The sequence below is a fragment of the Rhipicephalus microplus genome, chromosome 4 (genome assembly GCF_043290135.1).
Source record: "Rhipicephalus microplus isolate Deutch F79 chromosome 4, USDA_Rmic, whole genome shotgun sequence".
Lineage (NCBI taxonomy): Eukaryota > Metazoa > Arthropoda > Arachnida > Ixodida > Ixodidae > Rhipicephalus > Rhipicephalus microplus.
The window spans coordinates 9,079,598-9,103,491 of record NC_134703.1 but is presented as its reverse complement, the minus strand read 5'-3'; the positions used below and the strand labels follow the sequence as shown (position 1 = coordinate 9,103,491).

Below are 23,894 nucleotides of genomic sequence, written 5' to 3'. Positions count from 1 at the left end.
TAGATAGATAGATAGATAGATAGATAGATAGATAGATAGATAGATAGATAGATAGATAGATAGATAGATAGATAGATAGATAGATAGATAGATAGATAGATAGATAGATAGATAGATAGATAGATAGATTCCAACAAAAATGCTTGCAGTGCGCAAAAGAAGAACATGAAAGAGAAAGGAAAGGCAGGGATGTTAACCAGCTCGGCATAATCAGTATACTACCCTACGCAGGTGAAAAGAAGAGTGAACAAAGAGAGTAGGCACACACGCACACGCACACGCACACACACACACACGCGCGCACACACACACCCACACACACACGCACACACACACACACACACAGGGAGAGAGAAATGTCACAGCGCAGAGCAGCAGCCAATGCCACTCGAAAATTCCTCGGAAATTGAAGCAACCAAGGCATTGCTAACGTGTCTAAGGACAACAGACTTGTACGAGTGACCGTAGGCTGGTGCCGTGAATAGCACAAGAGCTATGTAAAGACAACGTTGTATGCTTAAGCTGCACCTTAGCTAAGGGCGGGGATGTTTTCGGTAGTAAGAGTAAGTACTTAGTGCAAGATACGAGCTAATGTAACAAACAATAAGGAGCCGCTGTAATCGTTCAAAAATTTTTCATTTTATTCTTCCACGTGCTTACTATCCGAGCTCAAATAAGCATTCAAAAGCCCTGATGTTTGATTTTAAAATTCATCACGTGCCGGAAAAAAAGTTCGATTCACTTATCAAGTCGGTCGCCCGCGAGCTCTGAAATTGAATACAGCTAGCAAAAGTCCTTCACGCGAGAGAAGCGGAAGGATAACTTCCGTTAGAAGCTCGCGTTTTTGCGCAGCAGCGAGGGTCGCATCTGTTTCAACCCAAGTGCATGCCACGCACATACGCACAAAATTGAAGGGTAACTTTTCTAGCGCTGCTTTTTTTAAATCTATTATTTTAAAAGAACTGTTGGGTGCGCTATTCCACTTTTCTAGCAGTTAGCACTTGAACAAAGTGAGCTTGGGTACCAGGCTACGAAATCCTGCATAAACACAAATAGAGGACGCGCCTTTGATATGAGTGTCAAACAGCGAGCCAAAAATTAAACCCGCCGACGCAAACCGGCTGGCTGGCTTCAGACACATCCTTTTAACGCTTATGGCTTCACTCTCGGAAGAGAAAAAAGGAAAAGAAAAGTAGACGTTGATAGTCGGAGAGCCCCCATCTGTAAGACGAAGTATAAGATTTTCTTCGGCTTCTCTTCTCGCTAGATAATACCATTCACGAGCACTCACGTATTTCAGCTCCAGTAGAAGGGACCTGGTGATGTCTATTCTCGCCTTGTTCAATGGCTTAATTGCCACGAGAGTGTCCTGCGAACAGCGACGCAGTGTAAATACGCAAAACGTGGACATATTCACTACAGATTGCGAATGATTTTTTTTTTTCACTTTGACAAAGTGCGTACAACAGACACCACGGGCACGAAAAACTCTCGAACAGTGGCAAATGTTTGGCGAACGAACGTGTAATCGCTCGCACTGATGTGTCTGGTGTGAAGCAAGTATGTTGACTCAAGTGCCGATTTATCGAGCAATGGTTACATGAACACCACTTCATAGTAGCCGGTCAATAATTGTATTCTTACCTTGTAGTAGGCAGTTCGAATGAACATCTGTCTGTCGTTTCGCAGCGCCAGAGTTTCTGACGACGTGCTGCTCTGCACAACATAAACATCACCAACACGAGTTTTACTGAAATTGTCAAATCAAATCAAAAGAGTTTACTAAGACGTGCACACAAAAAAGATGCGTACATAATAGTTAGACCCTTAGGCTATGTGGCTATAGTAGCTGATCCAATACAGAGAGCACATAAAAGTCTGCAACGCACATGTTTGGTCATGAAAATTATTAGTTTCTACATATGGAAGTTTAAACAATGTAAAATGTACGTATGGAAAGGGGACTATGATTGACTTGACAAGAAAACGCGTTTAGAAGAAAGGCTAAAGTTACGCATAGTTTTTATTTCTTGAGGCACAATGTTGCACGTTTGAGCTTCGAAAAATTCTAACAATCTTTCGCCATAGATATTGGTGCAGGGAAAAGTATTTAAATTAGACTGACTTGTTTTCCTGGTGTTTGCAAGCGGGAAGTTGAATATGGTGTTAAGTAGCGAAAAGTGTGTGTACAGTATTTTGTGAACTTGGCAAGTTAGTTTGTAATTTATTAGCGCCGTAAATGAGGGAACATGAAGATCATTGAATAGGATGCTACTGAAGTAATTAGCGGGAGAGACTTAGTATTTAAACATGTTTTTGCACCTGCAACATAGGTCTTAATTAAGTTTTGTATGTTAGGTTCCAAGCCTTACAGCAATAACCGAGGTGTGAACAAAATGGGGAAAAGCACGAGTATATGCAACGAAGTATGGAACGAGGAACATATTGGCACGAACGGACCACTACTTCACTTCAAACGCATCACTTGCTCATTAAAACTCTTGCTTTCCATTCAAAAGATGTTCAAACAATGTATTTAACAGAAGTATAATGATAACTTTCATTGCACCCACTACTAAAAGAGGAATCAAAAGTTGACTACGTTTGTATTAAATTCCACACGTTAGATGCATGCCGGCACTGATCGTAATTCTATACGTGCGTCAAAAATAAACAGCTATCTTATGATGAAAAAACAAACCTCATTACAGCACCCCTTCCTCGGACATTCTTTTCATAAAATATGGTATTTGACTAAAATTTTCGGTGTCTCAGGACCTAAGGGTCTCAGGCGGCAAGTGTATGTGGTGCTTCCATTAGTCGACTAACTTTACACTATAATAACATTGACTCCACGTTTATACCTGTGAGAGACACGCGCGTAGCGCCTCCTTTAGGGAAGCACGTTGACTCTTTACGGCTGTCGCGGGATGCTCACGTCTCTTCTGAAGAGAGTGAGAGTACCACGCGCGTGCGCTCACAGGCATAGAAGTAGCCAAATTACATCTTTTTTTTTCCCTTTTTGCAGTGCAATACAAGGATGCGATATTATAAAAAAGTTTACAGTTTATGAGTTTCGCAAGGAAAATGTAACAAAAATTAGCAGTGATATCGCTATAAATTAAGTGGCCTCTGAGCAAGACAAAGTAAATAAAAAAGAAATAATTGTTAAATGTAGTGACATTTTAGATTGCAAATTCGCACACCAACAGTTGAGCGACTGCTAATGGCGTTATCGAGCAAGGCCACCGTATTGCCATAATGCGGCGCTGTAGGTGAAACATTTATCTAATAGCGCGTGGAGGAAAGAGGCGCTTCTAAGCTCCAAAACGTTGCAATGTATACCCCATTGTAGGTGCACACGAGTACAACGGTCAACGCAACTTACATTTGTTTTTCCCAAGCTGATTCTCGATCCAAACGCCCCGTGCTTGTTGGAGAGTGTTTCATTAATATCTTCCCACCGAATCTTCCATGTCATCGACGCAAGTTCAGCTTCCAACTTAAAATGCCTGCGTTCATTCGAAGAGAAGAAACACGTGTTGTTAACAATACATTCGACGTTACCTATTTCAAATGCTACGGGCAGGACGACTGGTACTTCAGGCGACATTCATAAGGCACTGTCTGCGAATGTGTCAAAATCATGCAGCATATTTTCAAAGCACTCATTATTTCATTCTAAGAAAGAAAATGAAGCAATGTGCTGTTTTGTGCAATTTTCAGTAATTTTCAAATTAGTGCACAATTGAACATTTAATTTCCATTCAAGTAATCACGCCTCATTTTCACACGAAAAAAAATCATTTGCACCAAACTGCTTGCATAAGTGGTTTTGGTTGTACCCATTTCAGGGACAAAATATTCGACTTTGGCCCTAAAGCAAGCCCCTTCGAACGACCCATCCAATATCTCAGCACCTTCAGAAAAATGCTCTATTACCGCCACACTCAGCACACTAAAGGTTAGTCAATACATACAGACTATGTAGATGACTCAGTACATCAAATGAGCAATGCATGTTGCTCTCTTTTGACCACACGTTGACACAACAAGCATAAAAATTTCTGCACGCAGGCACCACCCCCGAAAGGGATATACGATATGAGAGTGAAGACACATCTTCAGATAATTATCCGCTATGCAGCAATAAAGTGAATTTGCTCCAATTAGACGTGCACATGTAGACAGCAGCATAAAATGGGGGCATGACTTATCTCAGTACAAATTCTTTACGTGAAAAAGTGACGTCGCGGTTATATTTGTGTAAATTTTCACGTTCCCCAGATTATTATTTTGTAACATACAGAGGTGCAAGAATGGGTGTTCGTCTATTTTCCCTCTTGTTCGTCATGCATTACTGCTGCTGTAGCCATCTGCTTGTTGCTCATAATTTTTTTACATTTAATCCAAGAAAAGTCAACAGACGGGGGAAAGTAGAAACAGTACCTGCACTACAGTCAAATATATGCGCTACAACAAACCGACAAATTAGGAATAATCAATACAATGCTTACTTCGCACACATCCAAGTTAATCTTTAGCAAGCCGAATACAGTTCCACTTGTCGTGACGAATGTATTTTAAAATGTGCATCAAGGCAGAAAAGCATCACTTCAATAAAGCGGATAGTGTGAATGGCTTAGAAAAGAGATCACTGTTGGAAGAAAAAGTTGAACTTTTGCAAAAAGTACTCGTTACACGTCTCATCATCGTTTTTTTAACTAGAAAACAATGTACCTCGGCAAGAATAAACTGAAACGTGTCATAAAGGTCGAACAGGAGTGGTGCACTTTGTAATTACCTGTAAACGAAGAATGAAGCGAGGCATACTATAATCATGAGAGTTCCAAGTACTGATGTGATGATCACGTATTTGCCTTGGCTCTCTGAAAGCAAGAAGAAAAACGTTCGGTGAAATTAACAAAAAAATATGTATCATGTGATCATATTGGATACAAAGCCAGGTAGAATGGTTCAAGCATTCTTTGTATAATGAAATTATATGAGGAAGCTTGCTTTTGTAAAATACCTAGTTTACTCGAAAGATGTTTCCTTAGAGAATATACACTCAGAGGTTGCTCACGAACGTTTCCGTTCCCCATTTTTAGTGGCATGGCAAATCGATATGAAAAAGAGGATATACGAGATGGAGAAACATCTGACCTGCACTGGAGAGGGGGAAGCTATGCATTCACAAATCGCTTACCTTTCAATTTTCTCACTTACAAAAATTAACTGGGCAGGAATCAAAGTCTGCTTGAGGAGAAAGTACGACTTGACGCGCGTTGCGCGCCATACCACATGGCCTATGCCGAAAGCTTCATTCGCAAAGAACATCAGAAGAAGCGAGGATGCCTTAACGAGATTAACCTGGAGAGATCGGGGGCGCGAAGCAGGGGATGCAAGATTTCCTTTATGATCGGTCAGCTCTCCTCTATTCTTTATTCATCGAATACCCCGCAGCACCCGAAGGAATGACGTATATCATCGTACGCACACAAAATACATCAATAACTGAAATACACATTTGTTCACACACATAATACAGTTATTTTCACAGATATATGCATATTCGTTCAGCTTACAGCAAGGGATTACAGCATTGAATAAAATACATCTTCATTCGGACTGCGTGCTTGCTTTTCAGTTAACTTCTTGCACTGTTTAATTGTTATAGGGAAAAAATGAAGTGGCATACATGTTCGTTTTAGCTTGGTATTCCAGAATCTTGCAACTATGATAAAAACGTTTTGATATGTAATGAGGTTTATGTAGGTAAATGTCTCTATTAATTCAAGTTTTATTATTGTAGATCAAATAAGGAAACTTAAATCTCTGTTTATGCCGGTGGCCACCAAGACACTTCCATCCTAGCTCAGCCTCCATTGCAGTGCAGCTCTCCCACCTTCCGTACCGTCCTAAGACGAACCTAGCAGCGCGATTCTGAATTTGTGCAAAAGCGGCAGTGAAGGTTACCTCGGCGGGGTCCCACGCGACACAACCGTATTCCAAGATAGGTCTAATACAAGTAGTGTATGCCATGCGTTTTAAATTCACATGAGAACATCGCAGGTTTTTCTGAATAAAATTTAAGGCCTTACAAGCTTTCGCTATGAGAATGTCCACCTGAGGCCTCTATGAACACTCAGATGATAGTAGCACCCCTAGATGCTTATACGTACTATCTTGTTTCAACTGTTCATTCTTCAGATGATACCATAACTGAAATGGTTTCATCTTTTAGTAAATTAAATATGTACACACTTTGTTATATTTATATTCATTTTCCATTTGATACATCAGCTATGAATCAGTGGTAAGTCTTTCTGAAGTTCTGTTGTATCTTTGGGATAAAAAATTATTTGTACAAAACACAGTAATCCGCAAGCGACCGCATAGAAAATAAAATTCTTGCAGAGATATCATTCAACAGATGCCAAAAGGCAGGCTCCCATTCACACACCTCCTGTCCTGCTGTGATTGGTCGATGCCGCAAAAATTTTGCTTCCCCTAATGAACTTGCACTCATTCTATGGGCCAGGTGGAATGAGATTGGAGATGGGCAGGTTATAATTCGTGTCTCGGCGACCCCTCTTTAAGAGCTCGGCAACTCTTCCCTCTCTGTCGCCCATCGAACGGTGAAAGTTCGATGCCTTGAAAATTGGGACGAAGAGTGAAATCTAAAGCGTATGTAAGCATGGAATTCTTTTTCCCACGGTGTACATGCGGATCCGCGTTTACAGAAATTACCAGTACTTCAGCGAAGAGAACAAGGCAGCACAATCGAAGCACCCCAGTCCAACCTTTGCCGGCGTGCTTAAGGCTTTCAAATCGAAATGGAACAGAAGGCTATTTTTTGTGTTTAGTTATTAGGCGCATGTGACGTTGTACTGTGATATGTGTCGTGCGCGAAGCTTCAAAGTGCGCGCCATTCAAAGTGCGCGCCATACAAAGTGCGCGCTTGAAGCAGACAACGACGAAGGTAGCACGAGGGCTGAGTAGCGCGGCGGCGAAGGTACGAGAAGGAACGAGGAAGACGGGGCTCTCGACTCGGCCGTTGGGTTCCGGACCCGAGCCTAGTAACAGTCGAGCCCGGCCTACCTGCCACGTTCTACCTGCCACGGCCGTGTGTCGCTGACGTGCTGCGGCTTCAAGGCATCCTGTGCTTGAGGACACGCGGAGCTGTCGGGCTACGGGCACGAGTTCCAGCAGAGGTGTCCGGCCGGGACGCGGCCGGTGGTAGTGCCTGGTCTACCGCGCCAACTGGTCCACCTGGTCTACCGTGCGAGCAACGCGGAGCTGTCGGGCTACGGGCACGAGTTCCAGCGGAGGTGTCCGGCCTGTACGTGGTCGGTGGTGGTGCGTATACCCTTCAAGTTGCCGCCTCGTCTACCGTGCGAGCAACGCGGAGCTGTCGGGCTACGGGCACGAGCTCCAGCAGATGGGTCCAGCCGCGACGTGGCTGCGGGGGCGGAGCCTACCCATCAACTAGTCGCCTGGTTGACCGTGCGGACAACGCGAGCCAGCTCAAGACGTAGCAACGAACCTCGGTGAGACCGACCTCATGTCTTGTGTCCATGTTAAAAAGGAGGGACGGTTAGTTTAGGACTTTGATAGTTCACAGAGACAGTGAAGGATTCTTTAAATAGCCTGTCCATGTTATGTGTGTTCGTTTTTCGTGTGTATAAAGTGTGGCGTACAAACGGCCTCGTCTTTTCGTGGGAGTCTGGGGCGACGGCTCGGACACCCATTAACTAAGAACCTGCACGTTGCTATAACACCCACTGCAATGTAACACTGGCGTCCGCTGTGACAGGACGAGGCCATTTGTATCGCTTGAGTCAGGCTGACGATTAGTGAGGAAAAGATGAGCTCGACAGATTTAATGGCGTTGGCCATGCGCATGGGTTTGGAAGGTGCGGAATTGAAAACTTGGATTGATGAGCGAGAAGCTCGAGCTCGTGAGGAAAGGGCGGCAGAAAGAGAGGCGAAGAAGGAACAAATGCAGTTGCAATTACAAGTCGAGGAGCAGGCCCAAAGGACGATCCAATTGCGCCTTCAACTGACTCAGACTGAAACCGCCAGAGAGCCTGTCGGGGCAGACATAGGTCGATCATCAAGGGTGTCTTCCAACGTCAATCCTCATAATTTTATACCAGGATTTGATGAAAACCGGGATGACCTAGATGCGTACTTAAAAAGGTTCGAGAATGTGGCGACAGGGCAAGAGTGGCCTAGAGACAAGTGGGCCACGGCTCTGAGTTTGTGCCTAAGCGGAGAAGCGCTAAAAGTGTTTGGTCGCCTATCCCCTGAAGATGCACTTGATTACGAGAAAGTGAAACTGGCTCTATTTCAGCGATTTCGCTTCACAGCGGAAGGGTACCGTGAGAAGTTCCGGCACAGTAAGCCTCAAGAGGGAGAAACCGGCCGGCAGTACGCTGCACGATTAATGAGTTTTTTCGACCGATGGGTGGAAATGTCGAAAGTAGACAAAGAATACGCGTCAGTTCGTGACCTGATTGTAGCTGAACAGTTCATCAGTAAGTGTCATGATCGAGTGGCGCTCTTTTTGCGTGAAAAGAATTGCCGTAAACTTGAAGAAATGGCTGAAGCGGCAGATCAGTTTTTAGAGGCACAGCGACAGTCTAACCTGCTTGTTTTCCGAGAAAAGGCTGAAAACGGCATGGCTGTGAAAAGTGGGAGCACGACCTCAAAAACTTCAGTGCAATGTTTTGTTTGCAACAAAATCGGCCATAAAGCCTCAGATTGTCGCGCTCGGACGAAGCAAACTTACTGTGGGCATTGTCGTAGGGCAGGACACGATACCCAAGTTTGCACCAAGAAACCCGCCACGTATAAAAAGGCTTCATGTATATTGTCCGAAGAGAACTCTAAAGACAATGATAACGCATCCGGCGGCGGGCCCGAGAATAATGTGTCGGGGGCAGTAAACACGCAACAAATGGCAACGAAATATCAGATGCCAGTTCTCCAGGGTCTCCTATTTGGTAAGCCTGTCTCTGTTCTTCGGGATACAGGAAGTAACACGACGGTTGTGCGACGTTCCCTCGTGCCCGACGAAGTGCTGACAGGAGCTATGACGACAGTATTTTTAGCCGATGGGAGCAGAATAAAAGTTCCCGAAGCAAAAGTGGAGATATTTTCGCCCTATTTTTCTGGCACGGTGATCGTTAAATGCATGACTTCCCCATTGTATGACGTCATCGTGGGAAACGTGCCAGGATCCCGTGATCCCAATGATCCAGATAGCAGGTGGAGCGAGGGACTGTCGGAAAGGAAGACGAAGTCTAAAAGCGTCAAGGAGAGATTAGGGGTGATGAAAGCAGATCGCTACGAGAGACCAATGATCAGCGTAGTCAAGAATTCAAGTACTTCGTTGGATTCGGTGAAAGCAACCGCTTTGAATATCAACCAACGAATCTTCAAGATTGAGCAGGCGGAGGACAAGAGCCTAGATCTCTGTAGGAACAAAGTTGGGCAGGTGTTTTTTGGGAGAGGATCGACAGAATATTCGTTTGTTATGCAAAAGGGAGTTTTATATCGCCATTATCGGTTATCCTCCGGCAAGATAGTACAGCAGGTAGTTGTTCCTCGCAAACTGCGGAGCCAAGTACTGCAGCTAGCTCATGAAAGTCTGATGGCGGGCCATCAAGGCATCAAGAGGACAATTGACCGAGTACTAGGATCATTCTATTGGCCAGGAGTTCAGGAAGAAGTAAAGAGATACGTGCGATCCTGTGACATTTGCCAAAGAGCATATCCAAAAGGTAAAGTGGGCAAGGCGCCTCTGGGCGTAATGCCGTTGATCGACACCCCCTTCGAGCGAGTGGCAATCGATATTATCGGTCCTTTAAAACCTGTGTCGAGAAACGGAAACCGCTACATATTGACCATGGTGGACTTCGCCACGCGCTACCCGGACGCGGTGGCCCTGCCAGCATTCGATTCGGCGACAGTAACAGAGGGCCTGGTGGAGATGTTCTCACGCGTAGGATTCCCGCGTGAAATTCTATGTGATCAAGCATCTTGCTTTACTTCCGAACTGATGAAAGAAGTCAACGAGTTACTGGCCATTAAGCACCTCAGTTCTACACCTTACCATCCTATGTGTAACGGGTTGGTGGAACGATTTAACGGTACGTTAAAACAGATGTTGCGGAAGCTCTGCCAGGAGGAACCAAGATCCTGGGATCGGTTGCTTGCCCCACTCCTTTTTGCCTATCGTGAAGTGCCTCAGACCAGCACGGGATTTTCTCCCTTCGAACTTATTTACGGGCGTGACGTCAGAGGACCACTTAGTTTGTTAAAAGAATTATGGATTGGAGAACACATCGGCGACGAGGCGAAGACAACTTACGGATATGTATTGGATCTGCGAGATCGTCTTGAAAAAACACTGCAGTTGGCTCATGAGAACTTGACACGAGCAAGAAAATCACAGAAGCAATACTATGATCAGCGAAGCACGAAACGTCAGCTTGAAGTAGGCGACCGGGCCCTTATTCTACTCCCTACTACGGAAAATAAATTACTCATGCAATGGAAAGGACCTTTTAAGGTCACAGGGAAAAAGGGCAGTCATGACTACTGGTTGGACTTGGGACGTGACACCAAGTTGTTCCACATCAACATGTTAAAGCGTTACGAGGATCGCGAACCGGAGAGGTTTACACAAACAGCGTCATTCGTAGTGATGGAAGAAGAGGAGGCAGATTCACCTATACCAGTTTACACTATTGACCAAGGGACTGGGGTGGAGACAATTAATATAGGTGAAGGGCTGGCTGAAGAGGAAGCTGCTGAGCTCCAGCGGATTCTGACCAAATACCAAGATGTGTTTTCCGAAATGCCAGGAAAGACCAATTTGCTGGAATGCCCGCTTCGACTGACAACACCGGATCCGATTTGCACTCCGCAGTACCCACTACCACTGGCGATGAAAGAAGTGGTTGAAAAGGAAGTTCGAGATATGCTCAAGCTCGGGGTGATTGAGCGATCCAATTCGCCATACAATTCCCCCTTGGTGCTAATTAAGAAGCCAGATCAAACTTATCGGACATGCATAGACTTTCGTCGCATCAACGAGGTGTTGATATCAGATGCGGAACCCATACCACGGACGGATATGATGTTCGCAGAGGTTGGGACCAAGAGGTTTTTCTCGAAATTCGATCTTACCAAAGGATACTGGCAAGTTCCACTGGAACTGGAGTCGAGATCGGTAACCGCATTTTCAACTCAGACCGGACATTACCACTTTATCTACATGCCATTTGGAATCAAAACTGCGTCTGCAGTGTTCACGCGTTTGATGAGAACACTTCTCCAAGGCCTCCCGAACGTAGCGCATTATATCGACGATGTTCTCATCGCTACTATGACATGGAAAGAGCATTTAGACACATTGCAGCAATTCCTGCACAGAGTGAGAGAAGCAGGATTGACTATCAAACCCCAGAAATGCGAAATCGCTATGACTTCCGTCGTATTTTTAGGCCATCGTTTAGGAGGAGGGACCATCCGAGCAGTGGATAGTACTGTCGAGAAGATTGCCAATGCACAAAAACCTCAAACAAAGAAGCAGCTTCGATCGTTTCTTGGATTGGCGGGATATTACCGCGATATGATTCCCCATTATGCGGAGAAAGCTCAGCCTCTCACCGAACTAACTAGGAAAAAGGAGAGAAATAAGATTTGTTGGAATCCTGAAAGAGAGGCAGCATTCGAAACACTTAAGCAAGCCCTTGCTTCTGGACCAATTGTAAAGGCTCCTGATCCGGAGCGAAGGTTTGTACTTCGGTCGGACGCATCTGACACCTGCATCGGAGCGATATTAATGCAGGAACATGACGGATTGTTACACCCTGTATCTTATGCAAGCCGCCAGTTGCTGCCCCGGGAAAAGAATTACTCTACCATAGAGAGGGAGTGTTTGGCATTGGTATGGGCGGTACAGAGGTTTCACATTTTTTTTGTATGGGAACCAGTTTGTTGTACAAACAGATCACCAACCTCTACAGTACTTAGCCCGAGCCAAACACTTGAACAGTAGGGTCCTGAGGTGGAGCCTGGCATTGCAAGAATACTCATTTAGCATTCAGCATATAAAAGGGTCGGAGAATACCGGTGCGGACTTCATGAGTAGATTGTGAGCCAAGAGTTCGGACTTCATGCACTGTGATATTGGGTGTTGGACACTCAAAGTATGTCAGTGTATTTAACGGTGTTCTTGTGTGTTTAGTAAATATTGGACCTCGACATGTGAACTATACAGAGGACATATACAGTGAAGGGGTTTACAGACCGCGCACGTGTCAGCAGTTTTTTTTTTTTTTAAAAAAAAAAAAAACTCATTTAAGGGGGGGCTTTTGTGATATGTGTCGTGCGCGAAGCTTCAAAGTGCGCGCCATTCAAAGTGCGCGCCATACAAAGTGCGCGCTTGAAGCAGACAACGACGAAGGTAGCACGAGGGCTGAGTAGCGCGGCGGCGAAGGTACGAGAAGGAACGAGGAAGACGGGGCTCTCGACTCGGCCGTTGGGTTCCGGACCCGAGCCTAGTAACAGTCGAGCCCGGCCTACCTGCCACGTTCTACCTGCCACGGCCGTGTGTCGCTGACGTGCTGCGGCTTCAAGGCATCCTGTGCTTGAGGACACGCGGAGCTGTCGGGCTACGGGCACGAGTTCCAGCAGAGGTGTCCGGCCGGGACGCGGCCGGTGGTAGTGCCTGGTCTACCGCGCCAACTGGTCCACCTGGTCTACCGTGCGAGCAACGCGGAGCTGTCGGGCTACGGGCACGAGTTCCAGCGGAGGTGTCCGGCCTGTACGTGGTCGGTGGTGGTGCGTATACCCTTCAAGTTGCCGCCTCGTCTACCGTGCGAGCAACGCGGAGCTGTCGGGCTACGGGCACGAGCTCCAGCAGATGGGTCCAGCCGCGACGTGGCTGCGGGGGCGGAGCCTACCCATCAACTAGTCGCCTGGTTGACCGTGCGGTCAACGCGAGCCAGCTCAAGACGTAGCAACGAACCTCGGTGAGACCGACCTCATGTCTTGTGTCCATGTTAAAAAGGAGGGACGGTTAGTTTAGGACTTTGATAGTTCACAGAGACAGTGAAGGATTCTTTAAATAGCCTGTCCATGTTATGTGTGTTCGTTTTTCGTGTGTATAAAGTGTGGCGTACAAACGGCCTCGTCTTTTCGTGGGAGTCTGGGGCGACGGCTCGGACACCCATTAACTAAGAACCTGCACGTTGCTATAACACCCACTGCAATGTAACATGTACCAATAAAGCTGGCATAATATAGAGAACTAAAACCTCATATCGTCTCACGTGTGTGTTTGCTTTTCTTGTTTGTCACTTTGTCGTTAAGACGCACTAGTATGTACTGTCCTTGATCGTTCTCTTTAACTATAAAAATAAAGACTTTCATCGTGTAATCGTAACTTCCAGCTTCATGATATCCTCGCTAGCTCTGCGCATACACGTCAGGTGGTGCTTGAGCAGGTGTATACACCCCAAGTTATCTTCTAAAGCAGGGTCTCCTTTGCACTGCCGTCATACGCATCTGTTCAGAACTAGCAGCCGTCACGTACAAACATTAAGAAAGAACATTACGAGAAATGTACTATAGTCCGAAATTCTGATGCAAGCACGTTTCAAGAGGAATGGGCGATTCACTTTCATTTACACGCAAACCTACGAGAAGAAAATTTTAAAGATAGGGTTGGCTGACCAATAAGGAGCTTCTACTTTAATGCATTTCGTGCTTTCGTTTTGAACCGTCCTTGTAGTAAAAACACAGGGCGAAAACTTCGGATGCGGCAATCGAGAGCCACTCTCCACTTATCGCTACACCTTCTTTCTGTTGGCGTTCCATTTCTTCAGAAAAGTGCAGGCGAGATAATCACAGCTCCTTGCAGACTCCCTCGGGAAATTTGTTCATGAGCGTCTACCCTTTTACGCCGAAATGAATTCGACATACGTATATGGCACAAAAAAATGAAATAATAATCTTTCTAGCACCTGACTACACATTTTGTTTTTACAGGAACAGAGAACTGGCCAAACAGGCAGCTTCAAAAGTCATCAGGCGAAATAGGCGATAAAGCTAAAAAAAAACTGAACAGGTCGCTCTGGATGGGAAGCGCGGTAAGACCATCGTGTATCCAAATCTACGCTCTATAACAAACCTTTTACTTAACCAGTGCTGAAAGTCATTTGATTACAGAAGCTTCCGTGACCGTATGTGTCTACGCTGACTTCTCATAAATCATGATTGTCAGGGGGCCACCGACTCAAGAAGTAATTTATTTATTTATTTAAAAATACTGCAGACCCTACTCGGGCCCAAACAGGAGTGGGAATATCATTAAAAACAATACCAACAATAAAGCTTAGAACTGTCGACAACTTAAGTAGTAAACAGCAAATAACTAGGAAAAGAAAATGAATAAATAAATATGCTTCGCAGTAACAAATACACAACATTATAAATGATAAATATGCACGTACAATATTTCAACACATGAGATGAACGCTATGCATAAAAAAAACACGAGAATGAACTAAGACGAATAATAAGGTGAATGCTAAATCCGATCACGCGTGTCATAGACAAACACACACAAAGAAAGTTGCTACGAAAAGGCGTCACATGAAAATTAAGAAAACGAAAATTGTGAAGCTATTTTACCAACGAACCGAAGTTTTTTTCTTAACCATCAGCAAAAGTTTTGGCTTGACTGCTCTGCATTCTGAGTTAGGGACACCAGCATACTACTGTTTACAATGCCCACTGATTGGCTTGTAGAGGAAAGGTGGGCAAGTAGGTGAGCAAGCGCCGACAGCTCAGTGATACATCCGTGCTTTCACCACCCGTCGAAGTACGCATCGGGAGGGCGCCTATAAAAGCTGCTGAAAGGCCTGAAAGTCAAGCTGCGAAAGTTCAGGATTAATCCCTTCACATAGGGACGTGAGCACGTGGAAACCGTTATGGGAGCAGCTCATCAACCGTAACGCAAACCTTACCTCGACTCAAAAAAATTAATCATTCGAGGCTCTTCTTTAAAGCCAACGCTCAGCTGCTGCCCCGCAGGTCGTGAGATCAAATCCCGGCTGCACTTTCGATCAAGGCGAAAATGCTGTAGGCCCGTGTGCTCAGATTGGGGTACACGCTAAAGGACCCCAGGTGGTCGAAACTTCCGGAGCCCTCTACTAAGGCGTCTCTCATAATTGTATGGTGGTTTTGGGACGTGAAACCTAACATATCAATCAATCAATTGAAAGCTAACATGACGGTGGCCATAGCGGCGCTTCCTGCAACCGAAGCATGTTACAAAGACGCGTTGGCAATCTAGAGAAGACGTTTCGGTGATACAAAGCGCTTGAAGCAGGAATATTCATCAAGGCTTGCTCCAACAAAGAAGCCAAACTCCCCAAGCTGTAGGACCGAGTGCTAATTAACAGCTGCGGATGGGAGAGTCTTGCTGTTAGCAGGTAGTCTTTCTCATCGACGCTTTGCGACGTTCCGCTAAGGGCTTCACCAACGTACGATCTCAGTTGGACAGTGCACATAGAAACCAAAAAGGCCTTAAAATTATTTTTCTTAAAGAGGACGCTGAAGCACACCGACCAAGACACTGAAAATCTAGCATGCGTCCCACTTGTCAGGCCAATCTTGGAGTATGCTAACATAATCTGGTTCCCCTTCTCAGGTAGTGATCTCAGCACGCTTTAAAATGTACAGCTTAAAGCGATTCGATTTATTTTACACCAGTATCGCAGCCTCCACCATCCAACTGAACTACTACGCCACGCTGACCTGCCCACACTCTTGAGTCAAGCAAAAATTCGCCCCCTGAAATGTTATGTCAATTATTGCACAATTGCTTTAAGATAGACCACGCAAGATACGTGAAAACCAAGGCGAAGAAAGAAACACGTCACAGAAATGATCACACACTTCAAGAATGCTCGTGTAACAACAATATATTCTATTCTCTTTCTTCCTAGATGCATTAGAGAAGGAAATGCTCTTGACCGATTTATAGCCGAACAGCGTGCAGTTGATTGCTTCATAGAAATGTTGCAAAATGCACCTAGCACTTAATGATAAGCTGGGTGACATAATGCACTCTATTTTCATTCTACGATTGCCTCCTAGTATTGGGTTGTTTGCCAATATTTGTATTTACATCAACTGTTACAAATGTGCTTACTTTTCTCTACCCTTTTTACAATTGTATAAAATTATTAATGCGTCCACTACCACTTTATTCGAGTATGTAGTTCCTTCTTAATTTGTACTTGTTCAACAACCCCGCTACGACCAAATTTCGTTTATTTTTACTTCTGATGTGGCTGTTTTCCGCGCTTTTCTTTTCACTCCCACTCCAGTAGAAAAAACCTCAAAATAAAAAAATAAGCCGTCCGCATCTTCCCACGGGGTGAACACGAGTAAATTCGTCGCAGAGTGGTGGGGGTATCTCGTGAATGCTGCGTAATTGGGTACGGGACTTACCGGGTAGCGTTCATCTCGGGTAAGTGTGCGGGTCGAGGCGGGTAACGGTAACCGTAGGTCAAGCTCATCGACGGTACGTGCCCACTTACGAACGAGTCCTTACACTATGCGCACACCATTACGACTTGAACTGCTCCAGCAGTCTCTCGTGATCATCATTGTCGTTAACGTTGTCGCTGACGCCGCCACCCTTCAAGCCGACGTTGCCAAACGTGCTCCCAAGAACCCGTAGCGCGTTGGTCTGCGTCGCTCTGTTTCTCATGTTCCTGACCAGCGTAAAATAGTTGTAGAAGCACAGGTGGTCGCACACCTTACAGCTGTGTCCGAAGCTGCGGTCTTCGATGTCGCGTTTGAAACGAGTGGCCGGCTGTGCAAACCGCTTGGCTCATCCCGCCCCTTTTGTCGAGCGCTCGCGTTCACGAGCAACTTCTGGAGCCGCCTCTCGTTGACGACGTTTGCACGCCGCTTCTCGCTCACGTACCTCTGGTCTTAAAGCTCGCTGCTTCTCGTGAACGAAGTTGGGAATCCACAGCTCTGGGTTGCTGTTTCGCAGATGCGTCTCGCTCCCCGAGTGAGGGATCCGCATCTCGCTTGAAACGCTTGCGTTCAGCGTCGTATGCTCGTTTCTTGGCAGCCTTGTCTTCTGCGTTGCTTGCTGTTGTTTACGCTGAAGACGGTGAGGGTAGGGTAACGTTGCTTTGAGCGAGTGGTGCGACGATAATGTTGCATTGTGCCCCAGTACTGGTTGAAGGCACTGTTGCCATCTGTTGCTTCCATCGCATCTACTCGAATTAAGCAAAGCGTAAAGTCAAACGATAAAGGCGAAGGGAGAGGGAATGAAAGGGGAGAGAGGGAGGGGGAGGGGAGGTGAGCCGAGCATGCGCAGTGGGGGTGTGGACGCCGACGATGAATGATATTGTGCGGCTAAGCAATGCTTCCTAGAAAAATTATGCCTGGAACGTGAGCCACAAACGCACCGCCCTACCCTCGAATTTTACTATCCTACTCTGGTACGAAGGCGAACGCCTTTGGTGGTCGCCCCCGACTAGCACAGCGCTGCTTTCACAGTTGCCTCCAAGCAGCTCTGATATCACGTGACAGAGTAGTGCGGTAATGTCACATGACTGAGTAGTACGGAGGGGAGTGGTTCCACGCGACGGCCGGTCGCAACGCGCGGCAGGAGGCATGGCCTCCGAGATTTTGTGCTGGCAGGAAGCTCCCGATTGAAAAGAGAGAGACGTTCCAGGCATAGTTTTTCTAGGAGGCATTGGGCTAAGAATTGCTCCGTATTTAAAAAAAATAAACGACAGCATTGTTGCCTACCTCAGATCTAGCGCAACAGAGCGTGCATGGTCCATCATCAGCAACGTTCTGGTTCAGCATGTCACGGAACTAGGGGTGCTATGCAGGATGGCCCGAGCTTCTCGGGCAGACGAGTTTGCTCCGAGTTCACTCTGCAGCGGCCATGGCATGAAGACAGTGCGGTGCACGTGATAACAGCGTTGATAAAAATGGCTAAAGTAAGGCGCGTGGCGTTGAAAACGCATGTGGGGCATTTGCGAGAGTTATTAAAGAAACACCACGTGCGAACACGTCACCACAGCCAATCAAGAAAACTTTAACAGTGCATTTTAACTCAACACGCACATCCCACAGGCGTGTTCATGGGCGTATGTCTTCCTTCGAACAGGTTTTCTCGTTTCAGCTGCAGCGTGGAAAGTTCCACTCTCGAAGGCAGTAAGGGTGCACACGCAGCACTCTCGTGCTGCTCGTTTCGCTTCTATCAAATATTGCAGATAAATATAAAGACAGGAAGTCACCAGGGGCGCTCGCATCATGGTGGCAAGGCGGCTGTGAGTGGATTCCGTGATGAGCGGGTTTCGTGATAAGATAAAGTAGCGCGAGCTTCTGGCGGTGGCCCAAGCACTTGAAATTGACATCCTCTTTATTCAGGAGACCAACTTCAGGTCCCCACTCGATGTCGCTGTCTTTAAAAGAGAAAGCCGCGTTAAAGCTTTTTTTTCCCTGACGTGTGCCAGGTCATGCGGTGTTGGCGCCATCTTTATCTCGGGAAGATTCCATCGCAAGGCCCACTGTATCTTTGGGGAGGATGGGCGCTCCCTGATGCTCGACGTCTACATCCACGGCAGGAGGGTCCGATTCATGTCTATTTACGCACCAGTCACGCGAACGGACACGAATGCCTTCTTCAGAGGGCTGCACGACAACCTGCAGGAACCACTACCCCACGTTCTGTTAGGTGATTTCAACTGCGTGGTGGACTCGACACGGGACATCAGAGGCCCGGGCAGTGGGAGGTCTACTTTCAATGCTATGGAATTAGTCAGAATCCTGCGTCATCTCGGGCTCACGGATGCTTGGGTACACCTTCATGACAATCTTTTTGTACCGACCCGTGTATCCAGGACCACCGCGAGCAGGATCGACAGGATTTATGTTCCAGACTTCCTGCTACCTTCAGTGGTGTCATGCGAAACAGCAACCCTATCCTCCAGGGTAGAAAGAATGACGGATCATGCCCCGGTCGTGTTGACAGTGAAAGGGTCAGCCGGACCTCGTCACGACGACTCAGCATGGCGACTTGACCCCACTCTGTTACAGGACGAACCCAGCCTGCAAAATATCAGGTCCCTCCTGGAAAAGTCGGCGCAGAAAGCCCCTTCTATAACACCAGATGTCTGAGAGAGCTTGAAAAAAGAGTGGAAGGGGTTCCTGCAGAGCGAAGGAAGGAACAGAAAGCGCCGCCTGACGGCACAAATGGCCGAAGTGTTACGCAGAATGCGAATCGTAAAAGGCGCAGATACCCTTACCTCCTGCACAAGGGACTACTTGTCATCCCTGGAAGTCGAATACAAACGACTCCTACAAGAGAGGACGCGTAAGACGTCAGGAACGCATGGAGGGCGAAACGGACGTGACGGCTGACTTGCGCGAGGTTTGCGGTAACGGAAGCTCTAGAATAACACAGGCCATGCGTCCGGACGGGTCGACCACGGATGATCAAGCGGAAATAGCTGCCATTTTACGAAGCTATTTCAAGTCCCTCTTTCAGGAAGTCGCCCCTGAAGATGGCTACTCACTCTCTCAACCGGTTGCAGATCTCTGCCGGAACCTCCACAGACTTGGCGAAGGCGCTTACGAGACCCTGTGCGGTGAAGCGTCAATTGAGGAGGTGCGATACGCAGTCGCCAACATGTCCCCGAACTCGGCCCCAGGACTGGATGGCATTACGGCCGGATTTTACCAGGCCTTTCTTGATCTCTTAGGGGAACCGCTTGTAGCACTTGTGAACGAGGTGCTAAAATAGCACCGGAAACCAGCCTAGTTCGGTGTAGGTCGAATTGCGCTGCTGCCGAAAGACGCCCCCCCCCCAGGCCCTACCATCGTCTTGGCACCCCATAACCCTCTTCAATATCGACTACAAGGTTGTGGCCACAGTTATTACAATCGTGTGAAATGGTTCCTACCAGAAATCATCTCTCTAAGCCAGACTTGCGCTGTCCCCGGAAGATCCATGTTCGCAAACCTGACAGTAACTAGAGATGCCTTTGAGTGTGCAGCCAGCAAGAGACTCTCGGGTGCCTTCCAGTCGCTTGACCAGGCAAAGGCATTTGACAGAGTCAGGCACGAATACCTGTTTGTGGTCTCGCGGGAATTTGACCTACCAGAGGACTTCATCCACGTTATCAAGTTGCTGTATATTGAGTGACCTGACATGCTGCGTGGCCGTCAATTGCATAGCAACGGCAAGTTTTGCCTACACCAGAAGCATAAGGCAGGGGTGCCCGCTGGGCCCCACTCTTTTTGTCCTATCTATCGAGCCGTTGCTGACGAGCCTATCAGGTGATGCGCACTTCAGGGGCCTACCACAGACTGGAAATGAGGAATTGAAGGTATTTTCCTATGCCGACGATGTCTCCTTGTTTGTTAGGGACAGAAGCAGCCTTGAGCGGTTTCGACACACCTACAGCCGCTACGCCGAAGCGTGGGGGCCGGAATCAACGAGGAGAAAAGCAAGGCTTTGACTTTCCGTTTGTTTCTATCGAATGCAATGGGTAACATGGAAGTAGTCGCTACAATAAAGGTCCTGGGTGTCTATTTCTCAAGGGAAGGCATAGCACCCACAACGTGGCAGAAAGCCCTGGAGAGAGCTCAAAGCGTTACTGAAAGAGCCAACCATTTAACGCTGACCCTCCGAGAAAAGGCCATTATTGTAAAAACTGCCATGTGTGCCTTCGCGTTCTTCGCGAGTAGAGTGGCAGTGATGCCAGCGGCAACCGCAAGTAAGCTGAACAGCATCATTACAGGCTCCATGTGGGGAGAAAAGCCGGCACCGGTAAAAAGAAGCCTCCTACAGCTGCCCGCGAAAGAAGGAGGCCTAGCACTGGCACACGTGCTAACTACCAGCAAAGTGCTCGCCTTAAAAACGGCATGCTCCCTGCACCAGATGGGAGACTACATGGGGAAAAACCTCCTTCTGTACTGGTCCAGCACCAATATTGGCTTTCTAGGAGCCGACAGGCACCCAGGTCCGTTGGCGGAAAACCCCTCCCCCTTCTACAAGGCGGCGGCGAACACCAATAAGATGCTCGACAAGGAGGTCGCGGAGTGCGACGTCGACAAAGAACCACCGGTCCGTATAGTGGAGGAGGTTACGAGACGCAAGATGTCGGAGGAGGAGAGAAGCAAAGTACGGAAATGGCGAAGGAAACAGGCGAAGCTTGGGGGCGGCCTACCAAAGGAGATCCAAGATTTTGTTTGGAAGAGGAATTAAGGGGTCCTCCCAACAAGGGACACATTCCATTAGTTTGGGGTAGTCCCATGCGCACGCTGCCCTAACTGCCGTGATGACGAGTCAGCGGAGCACACACTCCTCGAATACCCTGCGGCCAGGCCTATCTGGCGACTGGTGACAAGGGATTTCCGCATACGGCCAACGCCGGCTCTTGACCGTAACAAAGGTGCATTCGCTAGGTTGGTGGTCGCTTGCACGCTTTACTTAATATGGCAAAGGCGATGCCTAGCGGAAGCCAAGCACAGGACCGTTAGAGCGGCCTACCCAGCGGTATCTCGCATTAGACTTTTGGTGTGGCAGCACTTCACAAGAGAGCTTGAGACCAGCGGCGAGGAGAAGTTCCTCCGCCGCTGGTATACCAGGTTTTTCTTTTTAAACAACGGCAGACTGTTGAGCCCAGTCACGCCTTATTAACCCCTCCCCACCCGGCTTTTCTTTTTCTTTTCCTTTTTTTTGGGGGGGGGGGGGCAAAAGAGTGGCAAACCCACCTTTTACTAAGTCTAAATGAGTTAGCCATAAGGCTGTGCATGAGTGTACTCTGCGGGGTGAACACTGTTAAGAGAAAGGGCATGCTTGCATGCTAAGTCGTTATATACATGTTCGCCATTGTATAATGACACACTCCAATATATTGTATCAGTATGAATCGCCAGTACCGATCAGCTATTTTGTACCATTTCTCGAATAACAATACATGCCCTGTTCATTTGAGCAACAATGTACGGCCACAGCGCCCCTGTCAATATTCCTGATAAGTTAAAAAAAATCAACTTCGTGCTATGTTACGAGAAGTGTATGTGTATATTGACATGTTATTCGTTGAATAAAAATTCCATTTGTGCTATATGTGCAAGACTGCTACTGTAATCGGACTTTCCGTTTACCGGGCACAGGTTCACCCCAATAAACAGTTAAATCCCAACATAAAGTCTCCTGTCTTCGGCCACGTCACGACCCCATGACAAGCTCGCACTTTCGTCGTTCTTCCTGCGAAACGGTCTTCTCCAAAATAAAAACTTTTCACCGCTCCGAGCCAAGTACCTCCTTGTGGTACTGCTTTTAGCTCTGCGGCCAGAACTCCAGCAGGCCCTGCACGATGATCCGACGACAGGGCGCCTCGGTGTTTCCCACACATTCGCGAGGATACAAGAAAGGTACTACTGGCCACGTCTTTCCACCAACGTCCCTCGTTATGTGAGGGCCTTCCGGCACTGTCAGCGACGCAAGACAGCGCCTACAAGGCCAGCGGGACTTCTGTAGCCAATCGAACCACCTCGCCAACCATTCCAGCAGATTGGTATGGACCTACTGGGACCGTTCCCGACGTCGGCTTTCGGAAACAAGTGGATCGTGGTAGCTACCGACTACCTCACTCGCTACACCGAGACAAAGCCCTGCCCAAAGGCAGTGCGTCCGAGGTAGCTAAGTTCTTCGTCAAAAATATCGTCTTACGTCACGGTGCCCCGGAGGTCCTTATCACCGACAGAGGAACGGCATTTATTGTTGACCTTACTCAAGTGATCTTGGCATACAGCCAGACAAACCACCGCTGGACTACAGCGTACCACCCACAGACCAACGGCCTCACCGAGCGGCTAAAAAAGACGATCGTCGACATGCTGGCAATGTACATCGATGTCGAACACAATACGTGGGACGCCATTCTTCCATACGTGACCTTCGCATACAACACGACGGTGTAGGAGACGATGCAGATATCTCCATACAAATTGATCTACGGAAGGAGCCCGCAACGACACTCGATGCCATGTTACCCAACGTCATAGACGAAGAAAACCTCGATGTGAGTGAGTACCTTCAACGCGCCGAAGAAGCCCGACAACTCGCGCGTCTCCGTATCAAGAATCAACAGACGACCGGCCGCCGCCGTTACAATCTTCGACGACGCTTCGTGGAATACCAGCCCGGTGAAGGTGTTCAGGTGTGGACGCTGATACGCATACGTGGACTAAGTGAAAAGCTTCTGCGACGGTACTTCGGACCGTACAGGGTGGTTCGACGTCTCGGCCCACTTGATTGCGAGGTTCTCCCCGACGGCACCACGAACTCTCAACGACGCTGATCGCGACCGAAAGTCGTCCATGTCGCGCGCCTAAAGCCGCTTTACGCGCGTTAACAAACTGAAACAGTGCTTTTTGTAATAATGCTGTATTGTAATTTATTTATTGTACTTTCTTGCATTATTCATGTACCTTCATCTTTAGTTAAAGCATCGGGACGATGGCTTTTTCAGAGGAGGGCAATGCCACGTTCCATTTTCCAAGTTTTGTTATCGCCCCAATACACTACACAATTCTCAGTGCGAACCGCGTCTGCAGTTTTCGAGAAGCTTCAGGACTGTAGTAGATCAATTCGATAAGACCACGCCTACTCTGCCAACTGTACAGATTATTCCGGAACCTATGTCACCGCCAGTGATAACGCTAGAACATTCCATGGCAAGAGTATAAATGCCGACGCACTTCGCTGCTTGTGAGTAGTTGATCGACGGCCGACGCTCCGTTCACTGCTATCT

General features: G+C 47.3%; 1 protein-coding gene across 1 annotated transcript in view; it reads right to left on the bottom strand.

The window, feature by feature from the left end:
* LOC119171523 (atrial natriuretic peptide receptor 1) overlaps positions 1 to 23,894 on the bottom strand; it is a 770,478-nt gene that overhangs the window by 436,105 nt on the left and 310,479 nt on the right. The window contains exons 7-10 of the mRNA XM_075892139.1: positions 4,805 to 4,889; positions 3,389 to 3,512; positions 1,645 to 1,716; positions 1,292 to 1,369 (exon numbers count right to left, since the gene is read on the bottom strand). Coding sequence (XP_075748254.1) covers positions 1,292 to 1,369; positions 1,645 to 1,716; positions 3,389 to 3,512; positions 4,805 to 4,889 — 359 coding nt within the window. The remainder of the gene's footprint in view (positions 1 to 1,291; positions 1,370 to 1,644; positions 1,717 to 3,388; positions 3,513 to 4,804; positions 4,890 to 23,894) is intronic.